The 16,563-nt window shown below is 39.0% G+C and overlaps 1 protein-coding gene across 1 annotated transcript in view; it reads left to right on the top strand.

The window, feature by feature from the left end:
• Positions 1–748: 748 nt before the first annotated feature.
• The window catches only part of LOC124131395, a 31,314-nt gene continuing 15,499 nt past the window's right edge, over positions 749–16,563 (top strand). The window contains exons 1-12 of the mRNA XM_048380621.1: positions 749–1,419; positions 2,998–3,068; positions 3,170–3,288; positions 3,558–3,662; positions 3,836–3,925; positions 4,127–4,234; positions 4,606–4,804; positions 4,998–5,141; positions 5,370–5,452; positions 5,623–5,693; positions 5,862–5,938; positions 6,249–6,414. Of these exons, the coding sequence (XP_048236578.1) occupies positions 749–1,419; positions 2,998–3,068; positions 3,170–3,288; positions 3,558–3,662; positions 3,836–3,925; positions 4,127–4,234; positions 4,606–4,804; positions 4,998–5,141; positions 5,370–5,452; positions 5,623–5,693; positions 5,862–5,938; positions 6,249–6,414 (1,904 nt within the window). The remainder of the gene's footprint in view (positions 1,420–2,997; positions 3,069–3,169; positions 3,289–3,557; positions 3,663–3,835; positions 3,926–4,126; positions 4,235–4,605; positions 4,805–4,997; positions 5,142–5,369; positions 5,453–5,622; positions 5,694–5,861; positions 5,939–6,248; positions 6,415–16,563) is intronic.

Raw genomic sequence — 16,563 nt, 5'->3', positions numbered from 1 at the left:
AACATGGACGAACAGAGGTTTTGTTTTGTCGAAGGAAAACTGTGAGTTAATTTTTGTAACTCTGTGTTGACATAGTCGTAAACTTAACGAGTAACACGTTTCCTTATCATATGAGCGACCAATAAGTCCATTGTCGCAGGAATCCTAGTGGCCAATGCGGATTGACATGTTTCGTTGTCGTACTAATGTACCACTTAGAAATATGTGTTTTATAACGAGATGTTTTTGTACTTTGTTACGATACGTCTGTATGTCATGTGACTATATGCATTCATTTAGATAAGAAAATCTGCAACGATTTATTTGGAAGGCAGGATGAAGTGTATTCAATCCGCACTCGGTCGATACAATTGTCATGAATGTACGTCACTTCCGGCCTGATCTGTAGATCATAACAGGCAGGGAAGTATAGCTCCATGCCCTGCATACGTTTGACATGTGTGCAGCGTCGGATGACACGGAATATTCCAAGCTGAAAATGACAGAGATCTTTACGAATTCAATAGAAATAAAACAGTCCGACGCAGATGTTTTTTTTCCAGATACACATTACTAGCCAATTTAACACATGTGTTGGATGCACACCATGCACACGCCATGCCTCCTAAATCTGAATTTGTGTTTATACCTTTTTACATTTGCAGATACAAGGTGCGTGGCATAAATTATTAGTGAAAAAAAATAAAACTGGCAAAACGTTTTATGTGTTTAGAGAAACAGCAACAGTAAGCTAACTGACTGTACAATAATGGGGAGCCTTCAAGGTGAACATAATACAAGGACAAGACAGAGATTTGCTTCCATTGAAGCGGAAATACATGCACAGAGAATATTGATAGAGACAGAGTTTGAACGTCAAAGGCAACAAAATGTTTACTTGAGATCCAACCTCATGCAGTTGCTTGCATCGATTGCCGACAATGCACAGTTGTTTGAAATCCGTGAGCAGGAGGCTGACAAGAGTCCTACAGACAACACTAGTTCACTACCCACCCAACAGCAGCATGTAGAATATGAGGTTGGAAGTTCCGAAACTGTGGTTGTCCTTGGAACGTTAGAAGCCGACAAATTTTCAACACCAGCAACAGATCTGATTGATCGTCCATTGCAAAAAGACACCCCAAACAGTCCCCCATCCTCCAAAACAAGCATCATAGAAACCAAAGGACACTTGGTCAGGGGGAAGAATAACAAACCAACCGTTCGTCCATTATGTGATGCGGTGAGACAGTTTCTTCGTTCAAGAGTGTTACCCGTAGCCACTGTGGATGACTTCAGAGCCGTGGGGCGACTGACGGGTGTTAGTTGTGATGAGCTGAACCCAGACTCCGAGGACGATGCTGTTGGTCTGGTGGAGCGCATGTTGAGAAGGGAAATGGGTGGTCACACCGATCAATTACTGAATGATCCTTCTACAAGGTATAGTCTGGCACTAATCGTAGTAATGATGCAATCCTATACAAATTTCCAGGCAATACATAATATTCGTTATTATTAAACATATTTTATTGTCCAATAAGACAAAGGGATTGGGCACAAGTGCAACACTTATTACAGCCTTCTCCCTAATAATATTCGTATTGTCCCAGCTTTACTTAACATGTATTTGATAAAGTACTTCTACCTCTCGGGTACTTTAGGTATCATAGCATTCTGTACACAAAGGTTGTACCCAATAATTACCTTTGTATACAGAGAATATTGTATGCAGTTTGGTAACTCTTATTCATGAATAGTAAAGAGCGCGAGTGGTTAATCGCAAGGGCATGTTGCGTTTCGTAGAGAAAGGTTTGAGGCAAAGTTGAGCAAAAGGAAGCCTGGTGCTAGTAGGTCCGGCAGAGCAAGTATACAAGCATTGCTGAGCATTGATGTTCTCAACAGCAGCAACCCCTACAATGGCTCACTATGGTGTGGTGTGGAGGAAGCACTTGAAACAGGTTTGACTTCATTATTAGTTGGTTAATATAATCCCAATAACAACTTCTTTTGAAAAACTCCTTATTAATAACTTTGGGTCGACCATTTCAGTTTCGGGGCTGGGATTTTATGGGACATAATAAATTGTCAACGAAAATGCTTGAAAAAAATGATAATGCGTAATTTACAGATGAAACAAAGAAAATGTTTGCCACAAAAATCACATTGTTGCAAAGCGTTTTTTAGAAAAAAATATATTTAGGCTCAAAGTTTTAATTAATAAAATATCTAGTTTTTCAGCTGAAGCTGACTCCATATAAAATCCCAGACCTCCAACCCGAATATCAAATGGCTGACCCCGTAACATAAAACAGAACGAAAGTATTATTGATGTTAGTTTGTCAAAGTTGCTTTTATCGATAATGTACAACTAATGTAACTATTTGTACATGGTATAGCTTTATATTCTTGTAGCGGGAAATATTCCGATGGCTGAAACTTCTCTTGACACCGTCTTGTGCATTGATACATCCGAGAGTATAAGTGACAATGCATTGAGGGACATCAAAAACTTCCTCCGAAGATTTATCAACGGTAACAAATTCACATATCTTAAAGCACATACTTACAGATCTAATACATGCGTTTCATAATATAGTGTTGCAAATTTGTCCACTAAATATGATTATTGCAATTTGCCTGTTTAGTAAAATATGACTTTGTTTGTGATACACTTGTCACATCGAATCTTTGTTCATCTGGATTCAGCATGCTTTTCTCATCTGTGCAGGACTTGAAGAAACAGCAGAAAAACATGACATTGAAGAGAATGTTGCACTTGTAACATTTGGAGGGCGACCGAGGGTATTGCATCATTTAACTAACGACTACGGAAGTCTCAGGGATGCAATAGGTAGTACTTCTATTTTGTTCACAGGATCATATATGGCACCATATATGTATTTATGGTTGCTAAAAAATAGTAATAGTTTTTATAGTTTTTCTTTTATACAATTTGGACATTGATGCATTATAGTGTGTTCGGACTGATTTCCTACTCTATATATTTCCATTTTACAGAAACATCAGACCCAGGGGCCACTCGCCGCTTCTTCAGGGACTACTCTATAGCTTGGCTTGCATAACTAAAGGTATGGCAACTGTTAATTGATTTAAATCCTCAAGCAAAACTTTATATATTTTGGAGCCCTTTGCAGGGGAACAGATTCATTGTGTTGATGGTCTATTTCAGGTGGTGTATGCAAATTTGGGCTTCTGAAGGTACCACCAAGGATTGTTTTCATAACTGATGGCCAAGCATCCAGTGAAAATCATCAACATTCTGCCGACAATCGTCATGTCAGTGAAAAGGTGAGCAGTGCACTTATATATGCATGCTCAAATGTATTACAACATATTCTAAAGTACCTTCCCATATATTTAATTACGTATCCTGATTTTGGAATTATGAAAGTGAGTATTCTAGCTTGTATTTTGAATAGGTCAGTCTGTTTTGTCGAGGGATGGACACATAATGATGCAAGGATAATCTTCTAAACAAACATAGATATGTTTTATTTCACTTGTATTTTATTTGACAAATGCATAAACTATCTGTAACTCTGAAACATTTGTATTAGGAGAAGACACGGCTCCTGTCCGTTGCAAGTGTTTTGAGCAGTGATCGCAGTAAACAGGACATTGCTGGTCCTCTCGTGTGGGTGCCTGTTGGAGATGCAAACAATGTAAGGTCACTTTCCTTGCTTCCCATGTACACGCATTCCTCAGATCTGTCTGTGTCAGTAACATTGTATAAGTACAAGTTGATTTTACGGAATTCAAGATTTCAAATCAACTTGACTTTATTTTTAAAGAACGTTTTGATATCAGATAAAGTGATATTTGTTTTACTCTATAGGACTTTCTTAGACAAATGGCATCCGTCAGTGATGGCACATATACTTCACCAAATGATCTCACAACACTCTGCAATTACCAGAAGATAAAGGTAAGAAAAATTATTGGTATATACCCGTTGGAATATGAGTTGATGTGTAGTCGGCACTTAGACTTCTGGGCATTGTGTAAAAGTAACACATCGTAATGAAAGGGGGATGTAAATAGTGAAATGTGTATTGTATATCATTGTCCCTGAGAAATAATGTAAATACAAATACTAGGCATCTCTACTTCGTATCATCATTTCCAGAGGGTTAGTGCCAACGTCTTGAACTACATGAAATCTCACGCCGACAATCCCCGAATGATCGACACCGTCATCGACGCTTTTGGTTTGGATCTGCGATATGATGATAAGGTCAACTTTATTTTATCTGATAGATCAGCAGTTCAGAAAATAGTTTCAAATGCTGACTGACGAATCAAATAAAACTATTGAATTACAGTATCACTTAATATTTCTTGTCTTTTCCTGTGATTATATATATTATTATATAAACACACCGCCACAATTCTTCAGATATATTACAAAAATGAATGCTTACCTAGAATAAGTAATCAGAAGTTCCAACTTCTACATGTGCTCATTGATTGCAAAATGACCTCACATGAGTATCAGTGTTTACTGTATGCACCATCAAACATCACGTCATACACTTGTAGTTTGACCGAACACGACACCTCGTAAGAAGAATTCCGTTTGTTTATTGTTACCGAACTCTTTTTCAGGTTCAAGTGGCCACATTTGTCCATAGTATTCTGTACAAGGATGTATTTAATATGAAGTCGTTGGACAGATTTGACAACATCCACATAAATGAAAACTTGCCCCCACTAGGGTCTAGGGTTGTGAGAGGGCCGGACTGGATGTGGGACAACCAAGATTCCGGACTCCCGGGAACCGTCTACAACCACGGACAAGAAGGAGGTAGAACATATAAGCTAAGTTTTAGAAAGTTGAATTACGTGACACAAACCTAGTACAGTAACATGTATCGTATTGAATAGGACATTCACTATGTATAAATTCGAAACTAATGCCCATATTAACTATTTGTTTTAATGTTGTGCGAATAATCTTATATGAATGCACATAATGTATAATTCCACACTACTTTCAGAGTCCGTGTGGGTGTTGTGGGACAATGGCTTCAGGAATGTGTATCGCTGTGGGGCAGCGACAGGGTATGATATACTGCCAACAGATCAGCCTCGACAGCTACTCCCGGGTCGGCTGATAGATGTCGGTGTGCAGGTTGAGAGAGGTAGCTCGGTTGAATTGAATATTTTCTTTTTTGACATCAGTTGGATTTCAGAAGCTCATAAGATATATGTTTATTGTTATAAGACGGGAAATATTTCTGAATAAATCACCACTTCAAAAGGTAAAGAAAAGAGTATTACATGTTCTTGACTTGGTTTTCTTACTCATCGTTAATGGTAGTATATATACTATACTGTGTCAAAACAATGTTAAATATTTAATACGGCAGGTCCTGACTGGTCTCATAAAAATCAAGATGGTGGACCAGGGAGTTGCGGCGTGGTCATCAGAGTCAGAGGTTTGCGTGTGAAGGTAAAATTATGCATGCAGAACCACATTTCTTAGAGGAATTCATGCTGTCCATTCCGATGTACTTTGTTCTATGACGTCTGAAAATGTTGCATTTACGAGACAGCCTTAAGTGAAATATTCTTAACATGTGAGCAAGACAAATATGTATAGTGTAAACTGTGCTGCTACAGGTGCTGTGGGGCAGTGGGGAGATACACGAGTACAGGTTCGGTGAAGAAAACAAGTTTGAGGTATCAGTTCGGTAAGATATGATTAGTTGAAGATATTTGTATACCACCGTCCCCATACTTAGTTACTCGTAAATAATCCCCAAAACATGCCATTTTAACAACGATCTTAGTTTTGTGGTCAGATGATATGAAAAATATGATGTATTTAAAGTGACGATTTACAAATATAATGTCCTCAGGAATCTGATGAATGAGAAGGAGCGAAAACTCCCAGCACCAACTGCAGTGAAGGTTACAAACACCAACCAACGTACAGGTGAGAGAGAGAGAGAGAGAGAGAGAGAGAGAGAGAGAGAGAGAGAGAGAGAGAGAGAGAGGGTATGCATTATTGTGTACTGATGATTGACAGTGAGAGGAATGATTGTTTTCTACGTTTTGTTACTAAATGTTACTAATTGCAGAACATGTTTGGTTATATATACTTGTCCGTCACCTAACCATTTCAAACTGCCCTATGTAATGAGTGAGTGAGTTTGTTTGACCATGTTCCCATCCATACTACCGCGGTACACTATGTGATGAAACAACATGCCCATGTTTTAAAATGAACACATGTAAACATACAGGTACCGCGGACGAGGGACAGAGCCAGGAGGAGAGTCAGTATGTGTGGCAGCGCCAGGACAGAACGCATGGGTGGCAGAATTACTCCAAGGAGGAAGATGCGAAGATGAAAAAGGAATACAGGAGAAAAAGAACAGGGACATGCTTGTTACACAGAAATGGACAATGGTATATCAAGGAAGTAGTTGCACATTTCAGTATAGAAACATGGACAATGGTATATCAAGGAAGTAGTTGCACATTTCAGTATAGAAACATGGACAATGGTATATCAAGGAAGTAGTTGCACATTTCAGTACAGAACAAGGACAATGGTATATCAAGGAAGTAGTTGCACATTTCAGTATAGAAACATGGTCAATGGTATATCAAGGAAGTTGTTGCACATTTCAGTATAGAAACATGGACAAAGGTATATCAAGGAAATAGTTGCACATTTCAGTATAGAAACATGGACAATGGTATATCAAGGCAGTAGTTGCACATTTCAGTATAGAAACATGGACAATGGTATATCAAGGAAGTAGTTGCACATTTCAGTATAGAAACATGGACAAAGGTATTTCAAGGCAGAAGTTGCACATTTCAGTATAGAAACATGGACAATGGTATATCAAGGCAGTAGTTGCACATTTCAGTATAGAAACATGGACAATGGTATATCAAGGCAGTAGTTGCACATTTCAGTATAGAAACATGGACAAAGGTATTTCAAGGCAGAAGTTGCACATTTCAGTATAGAAACATGGACAAAGGTATTTCAAGGCAGAAGTTGCACATTTCAGTATAGAAACATGGACAATGGTATATCAAGGCAGGAGTTGCACATTTCAGTATAGAAACATGGACAAAGGTATTTCAAGGCAGAAGTTGCACATTTCAGTATAGAAACATGGACAATGGTATATCAAGGCAGTAGTTGCACATTTCAGTATAGAAATATGGATAATGGCATACCAAGGCAGTAGTTGCACATTTCAGTATACAGATATGGACAGTGGTATACCAAGGTAATAGTTGTTCATGTCAGTTTACAAACATGGACAGTGGTCCACCAAGGCAATAGTTGCACATTTCAGTTTACATACATGGACAGTGGTATACCAAGGCAGTAGTTGCACATTTCAGTTTACATACATGGACAGTGGTAAACCTAGGCAATAGTTGCATATTTCAATTTACATACATGGACAGTGGTATACCTAGGCAGTAGTTGCACATTTCAGTTTACATACATGGACAGTGGTACACCAAGGCAGTAGTTGCATATTTCAATTTACATACATGGACAGTGGTATACCTAGGCAATAGTTGCACATTTCAGTTAACATACATGGACAGTGGTATACCAAGGCAATAGTTGCACATTTCAGTTTACATACATGGACAGTGGTACACCTAGGCAATAGTTGCACATTTCAGTTTACATACACGGACAGTGGTATACCTAGGCAGTAGTTGCCCATTTCAGTTTACATACATGGACACTGGTACACCAAGGCAATAGTTGCACATTTCAGTTTACAAACATGGACAGTGGAACACCAAGGCAATAGTTACACATTTCAGTTTACATACATGGACAGTGGTATACCAAGGCAGTAGTTGCACATTTCAGTTTACATACATGGACAGTGGTAAACCTAGGCAATAGTTGCATATTTCAATTTACATACATGGACAGTGGTATACCTAGGCAGTAGTTGCACATTTCAGTTTACATACATGGACAGTGGTACACCAAGGCAGTAGTTGCATATTTCAATTTACATATATGGACAGTGGTATACCTAGGCAATAGTTGCACATTTCAGTTAACATACATGGACAGTGGTATACCAAGGCAATAGTTGCACATTTCAGTTTACATACATGGACAGTGGTACACCTAGGCAATAGTTGCACATTTCAGTTTACATACACGGACAGTGGTATACCTAGGCAGTAGTTGACCATTTCAGTTTACATACATGGACACTGGTACACCAAGGCAATAGTTGCACATTTCAGTTTACAAACATGGACAGTGGAACACCAAGGCAATAGTTACACATTTCAGTTTACATACATGGACAGTGGTATACCAAGGCAGTAGTTGCACATTTCAGTTTACATACATGGACAGTGGTAAACCTAGGCAATAGCTGCATATTTCAATTTACATACATGGACAGTGGTATACCTAGGCAATAGTTGCACATTTCAGTTAACATACATGGACAGTGGTATACCAAGGCAATAGTTGCACATTTGAGTTTACATACATGGACAGTGGTACACCTAGGCAATAGTTGCACATTTCAGTTTACATACATGGACAGTGGTATACCAAGGCAGTAGTTGCACATTTCAGTTTACAAACATGGACAGTGGAACACCAAGGCAATAGTTACACATTTCAGTTTACATACATGGACAGTGGTATACCAAGGCAGTAGTTGCACATTTCAGTTTACATACATGGACAGTGGTATGCCTTGGCAGTAGTTGCACATTTCAGTTTACATACATGGACAGTGGTACACCAAGGCAGTAGTTGCACATTTCAGTTTACATACATGGACGGTGGTAAACCTAGGCAATAGTTGCACATTTCAGTTTACATACAAGGAAAGCGGTATACCTAGGCAATAGTTGCAGATTTCAGTTTACATACATGGACAGTGGTATACCAAGGCAATAGTTGCACATATCAGTTTACTGAAATGGACAGTTTTACACCAAGGCAATAGTTGCACATTTCAGTTTACATACATGGACAGTGGTATACCTAGGCCATAGTTGCACATTTCAGTTTACATACATGGACAGTGGTATACCTTGGCAGTAGTTGCACATTTCAGTTTACATACATGGACAGTGGTAAACCTAGGCAATAGTTGCACATTTCAGTTTACATGCATGGACAGTGGTAAACCTAGGCAATAGTTGCAGATTTCAGTTTACATACATGGACAGTGGTATACGAAGGCAATAGTTGCACATATCAGTTTACTGAAATGGACAGTTTTAGACCTAGGCAATAGTTGCACATTTCAGTTTACATACATGGACAGTGGTATACCTAGGCCATAGTTGCACATTTCAGTTTACATACATGGACAGTGGTAAACCAAGGCAATATTTGCACATTTCAGTTTACATACACGGACAGTGGTATACTTAGGCAATAGTTGCACATTTCAGTTTACATACATGGACAGTGGTAAACCAAGGCAATAGTTGCACATTTCAGTTTACATACATGGACAGTGGTACACCTAGGCCATAGTTGCACATTTCAGTTTACATACATGGACAGTGGTACACCAAGGCAATAGTTGCACATATCAGTATATATACATGGACAGTTGTATACCAAGGCAATAGTTGCACATTTCAGTTTACATACATGGACAGTGGTACACCTAGGCAATAGTTGCATATTTCAGTTGACATACACGGACAGTGGTATACCTAGGCAATAGTGGCACATTTCAGTTTACATACATGGACAGTGGTACACCTAGGCCATAGTTGCACATTTCAGTTTACATACATGGACAGTGGTATACCTAGGCAATAGTTGCACATTTCAGTTTACATACATGGACAGTGGTAAACCTAGGCAATAGTTGCATATTTCAATTTACATACATGGACAGTGGTATACCTAGGCAGTAGTTGCACATTTCAGTTTACATACATGGACAGTGGTACACCAAGGCAGTAGTTGCATATTTCAATTTACATACATGGACAGTGGTATACCTAGGCAATAGTTGCACATTTCAGTTAACATACATGGACAGTGGTATACCAAGGCAGTAGTTGCACATTTCAGTTTACATACATGGACAGTGGTAAACCTAGGCAATAGTTGCATATTTCAATTTACATACATGGACAGTGGTATACCTAGGCAGTAGTTGCACATTTCAGTTTACATACATGGACAGTGGTACACCAAGGCAGTAGTTGCATATTTCAATTTACATACATGGACAGTGGTATACCTAGGCAATAGTTGCACATTTCAGTTAACATACATGGACAGTGGTATACCAAGGCAATAGTTGCACATTTCAGTTTACATACATGGACAGTGGTACACCTAGGCAATAGTTGCACATTTCAGTTTACATACACGGACAGTGGTATACCTAGGCAGTAGTTGACCATTTCAGTTTACATACATGGACACTGGTACACCAAGGCAATAGTTGCACATTTCAGTTTACAAACATGGACAGTGGAACACCAAGGCAATAGTTACACATTTCAGTTTACATACATGGACAGTGGTATACCAAGGCAGTAGTTGCACATTTCAGTTTACATACATGGACAGTGGTAAACCTAGGCAATAGCTGCATATTTCAATTTACATACATGGACAGTGGTATACCTAGGCAATAGTTGCACATTTCAGTTAACATACATGGACAGTGGTATACCAAGGCAATAGTTGCACATTTGAGTTTACATACATGGACAGTGGTACACCTAGGCAATAGTTGCACATTTCAGTTTACATACATGGACAGTGGTATACCAAGGCAGTAGTTGCACATTTCAGTTTACAAACATGGACAGTGGAACACCAAGGCAATAGTTACACATTTCAGTTTACATACATGGACAGTGGTATACCAAGGCAGTAGTTGCACATTTCAGTTTACATACATGGACAGTGGTATGCCTTGGCAGTAGTTGCACATTTCAGTTTACATACATGGACGGTGGTAAACCTAGGCAATAGTTGCACATTTCAGTTTACATACAAGGAAAGCGGTATACCTAGGCTATAGTTGCAGATTTCAGTTTACATACATGGACAGTGGTATACCAAGGCAATAGTTGCACATATCAGTTTACTGAAATGGACAGTTTTACACCAAGGCAATAGTTGCACATTTCAGTTTACATACATGGACAGTGGTATACCTAGGCCATAGTTGCACATTTCAGTTTACATACATGGACAGTGGTATACCTTGGCAGTAGTTGCACATTTCAGTTTACATACATGGACAGTGGTAAACCTAGGCAATAGTTGCACATTTCAGTTTACATGCATGGACAGTGGTAAACCTAGGCAATAGTTGCAGATTTCAGTTTACATACATGGACAGTGGTATACGAAGGAAATAGTTGCACATATCAGTTTACTGAAATGGACAGTTTTAGACCTAGGCAATAGTTGCACATTTCAGTTTACATACATGGACAGTGGTATACCTAGGCCATAGTTGCACATTTCAGTTTACATACATGGACAGTGGTAAACCAAGGCAATATTTGCACATTTCAGTTTACATACACGGACAGTGGTATACTTAGGCAATAGTTGCACATTTCAGTTTACATACATGGACAGTGGTAAACCAAGGCAATAGTTGCACATTTCAGTTTACATACATGGACAGTGGTACACCTAGGCCATAGTTGCACATTTCAGTTTACATACATGGACAGTGGTACACCAAGGCAATAGTTGCACATATCAGTATATATACATGGACAGTTGTATACCAAGGCAATAGTTGCACATTTCAGTTTACATACATGGACAGTGGTACACCTAGGCAATAGTTGCATATTTCAGTTGACATACACGGACAGTGGTATACCTAGGCAATAGTGGCACATTTCAGTTTACATACATGGACAGTGGTACACCTAGGCCATAGTTGCACATTTCAGTTTACATACATGGACAGTGGTATACCTAGGCAATAGTTGCACATTTCAGTTTACATACATGGACAGTGGTAAACCTAGGCAATAGTTGCATATTTCAATTTACATACATGGACAGTGGTATACCTAGGCAGTAGTTGCACATTTCAGTTTACATACATGGACAGTGGTACACCAAGGCAGTAGTTGCATATTTCAATTTACATACATGGACAGTGGTATACCTAGGCAATAGTTGCACATTTCAGTTAACATACATGGACAGTGGTATACCAAGGCAATAGTTGCACATTTCAGTTTACATACATGGACAGTGGTACACCTAGGCAATAGTTGCACATTTCAGTTTACATACACGGACAGTGGTATACCTAGGCAGTAGTTGCCCATTTCAGTTTACATACATGGACACTGGTACACCAAGGCAATAGTTGCACATTTCAGTTTACAAACATGGACAGTGGAACACCAAGGCAATAGTTACACATTTCAGTTTACATACATGGACAGTGGTATACCTAGGCAGTAGTTGCACATTTCAGTTTACATACATGGACAGTGGTAAACCTAGGCAATAGCTGCATATTTCAATTTACATACATGGACAGTGGTATACCTAGGCAATAGTTGCACATTTCAGTTAACATACATGGACAGTGGTATACCAAGGCAATAGTTGCACATTTGAGTTTACATACATGGACAGTGGTACACCTAGGCAATAGTTGCACATTTCAGTTTACATACATGGACAGTGGTATACCAAGGCAGTAGTTGCACATTTCAGTTTACAAACATGGACAGTGGAACACCAAGGCAATAGTTACACATTTCAGTTTACATACATGGACAGTGGTATACCAAGGCAGTAGTTGCACATTTCAGTTTACATACATGGACAGTGGTATGCCTTGGCAGTAGTTGCACATTTCAGTTTACATACATGGACAGTGGTACACCAAGGCAGTAGTTGCACATTTCAGTTTACATACATGGACGGTGGTAAACCTAGGCAATAGTTGCACATTTCAGTTTACATACAAGGAAAGCGGTATACCTAGGCAAAAGTTGCAGATTTCAGTTTACATACATGGACAGTGGTATACCAAGGCAATAGTTGCACATATCAGTTTACTGAAATGGACAGTTTTACACCAAGGCAATAGTTGCACATTTCAGTTTACATACATGGACAGTGGTATACCTAGGCCATAGTTGCACATTTCAGTTTACATACATGGACAGTGGTATACCTTGGCAGTAGTTGCACATTTCAGTTTACATACATGGACAGTGGTAAACCTAGGCAATAGTTGCACATTTCAGTTTACATGCATGGACAGTGGTAAACCTAGGCAATAGTTGCAGATTTCAGTTTACATACATGGACAGTGGTATACGAAGGCAATAGTTGCACATATCAGTTTACTGAAATGGACAGTTTTAGACCTAGGCAATAGTTGCACATTTCAGTTTACATACATGGACAGTGGTATACCTAGGCCATAGTTGCACATTTCAGTTTACATACATGGACAGTGGTAAACCAAGGCAATATTTGCACATTTCAGTTTACATACACGGACAGTGGTATACTTAGGCAATAGTTGCACATTTCAGTTTACATACATGGACAGTGGTAAACCAAGGCAATAGTTGCACATTTCAGTTTACATACATGGACAGTGGTACACCTAGGCCATAGTTGCACATTTCAGTTTACATACATGGACAGTGGTACACCAAGGCAATAGTTGCACATATCAGTATATATACATGGACAGTTGTATACCAAGGCAATAGTTGCACATTTCAGTTTACATACATGGACAGTGGTACACCTAGGCAATAGTTGCATATTTCAGTTGACATACACGGACAGTGGTATACCTAGGCAATAGTGGCACATTTCAGTTTACATACATGGACAGTGGTACACCTAGGCCATAGTTGCACATTTCAGTTTACATACATGGACAGTGGTATACCTAGGCAATAGTTGCACATTTCAGTTTACATACACGAACAGCGGTATACCTAGGCAATATTTGCAGATTTAAGTTTACATACACAGACATTGGTATACAAAGGCAATAGTTGCACATATCAGTTTGCATACATGGACAGTTTAACACCAAGGAAATAGTTGCACATTTCAGTTTACATACATGGACAGTGGTATACCTTGGCAGTAGTTGCACATTTCAGTTTACATACATGGACAGTGGTAAACATAGGCAATAGTTGCACATTTCAGTTTACATACATGGACAGTGGTAAACCTAGGCAATAGTTTCAGATTTCAGTTTACATACATGGACAGTGGTATACGAAGGCAATAGTTGCACATATCAGTTTACTGAAATGGACAGTTTTAGACCTAGGCAATAGTTGCACATTTCAGTTTACATACATGGACAGTGGTATACCTAGGCCATAGTTGCACATTTCAGTTTACATACATGGACAGTGGTAAACCAAGGCAATATTTGCACATTTCAGTTTACATACACGGACAGTGGTATACCTAGGCAATAGTTGCACATTTCAGTTTACATACATGGACAGTGGTAAACCAAGGCAATAGTTGCACATTTCAGTTTACATACATGGACAGTGGTACACCTAGGCCATAGTTGCACATTTCAGTTTACATACATGGACAGTGGTACACCAAGGCAATAGTTACACATTTCAGTTTACATACATGGACAGTGGTATACCAAGGCAGTAGTTGCACATTTCAGTTTACATACATGGACAGTGGTAAACCTAGGCAATAGCTGCATATTTCAATTTACATACATGGACAGTGGTATACCTAGGCAATAGTTGCACATTTCAGTTAACATACATGGACAGTGGTATACCAAGGCAATAGTTGCACATTTGAGTTTACATACATGGACAGTGGTACACCTAGGCAATAGTTGCACATTTCAGTTTACATACATGGACAGTGGTATACCAAGGCAGTAGTTGCACATTTCAGTTTACAAACATGGACAGTGGAACACCAAGGCAATAGTTACACATTTCAGTTTACATACATGGACAGTGGTATACCAAGGCAGTAGTTGCACATTTCAGTTTACATACATGGACAGTGGTATGCCTTGGCAGTAGTTGCACATTTCAGTTTACATACATGGACAGTGGTACACCAAGGCAGTAGTTGCACATTTCAGTTTACATACATGGACGGTGGTAAACCTAGGCAATAGTTGCACATTTCAGTTTACATACAAGGAAAGCGGTATACCTAGGCAATAGTTGCAGATTTCAGTTTACACACATGGACAGTGGTATACCAAGGCAATAGTTGCACATATCAGTTTACTGAAATGGACAGTTTTACACCAAGGCAATAGTTGCACATTTCAGTTTACATACATGGACAGTGGTATACCTAGGCCATAGTTGCACATTTCAGTTTACATACATGGACAGTGGTATACCTTGGCAGTAGTTGCACATTTCAGTTTACATACATGGACAGTGGTAAACCTAGGCAATAGTTGCACATTTCAGTTTACATGCATGGACAGTGGTAAACCTAGGCAATAGTTGCAGATTTCAGTTTACATACATGGACAGTGGTATACGAAGGCAATAGTTGCACATATCAGTTTACTGAAATGGACAGTTTTAGACCTAGGCAATAGTTGCACATTTCAGTTTACATACATGGACAGTGGTATACCTAGGCCATAGTTGCACATTTCAGTTTACATACATGGACAGTGGTAAACCAAGGCAATATTTGCACATTTCAGTTTACATACACGGACAGTGGTATACTTAGGCAATAGTTGCACATTTCAGTTTACATACATGGACAGTGGTAAACCAAGGCAATAGTTGCACATTTCAGTTTACATACATGGACAGTGGTACACCTAGGCCATAGTTGCACATTTCAGTTTACATACATGGACAGTGGTACACCAAGGCAATAGTTGCACATATCAGTATATATACATGGACAGTTGTATACCAAGGCAATAGTTGCACATTTCAGTTTACATACATGGACAGTGGTACACCTAGGCAATAGTTGCATATTTCAGTTGACAGACACGGACAGTGGTATACCTAGGCAATAGTGGCACATTTCAGTTTACATACATGGACAGTGGTACACCTAGGCCATAGTTGCACATTTCAGTTTACATACATGGACAGTGGTATACCTAGGCAATAGTTGCACATTTCAGTTTACATACACGAACAGCGGTATACCTAGGCAATATTTGCAGATTTAAGTTTACATACACAGACATTGGTATACAAAGGCAATAGTTGCACATATCAGTTTGCATACATGGACAGTTTAACACCAAGGAAATAGTTGCACATTTCAGTTTACATACATGGACAGTGGTATACCTTGGCAGTAGTTGCACATTTCAGTTTACATACATGGACAGTGGTAAACATAGGCAATAGTTGCACATTTCAGTTTACATACATGGACAGTGGTAAACCTAGGCAATAGTTTCAGATTTCAGTTTACATACATGGACAGTGGTATACGAAGGCAATAGTTGCACATATCAGTTTACTGAAATGGACAGTTTTAGACCTAGGCAATAGTTGCACATTTCAGTTTACATACATGGACAGTGGTATACC

Source organism: Haliotis rufescens, unplaced genomic scaffold (genome assembly GCF_023055435.1).
Source record: "Haliotis rufescens isolate VD_foot unplaced genomic scaffold, xgHalRufe1.0.p SCAF_1, whole genome shotgun sequence".
Taxonomy (NCBI): domain Eukaryota; kingdom Metazoa; phylum Mollusca; class Gastropoda; order Lepetellida; family Haliotidae; genus Haliotis; species Haliotis rufescens.
Note: the sequence above shows the minus strand (reverse complement) of the source record. Positions and strands in the feature narration are given on the sequence as shown.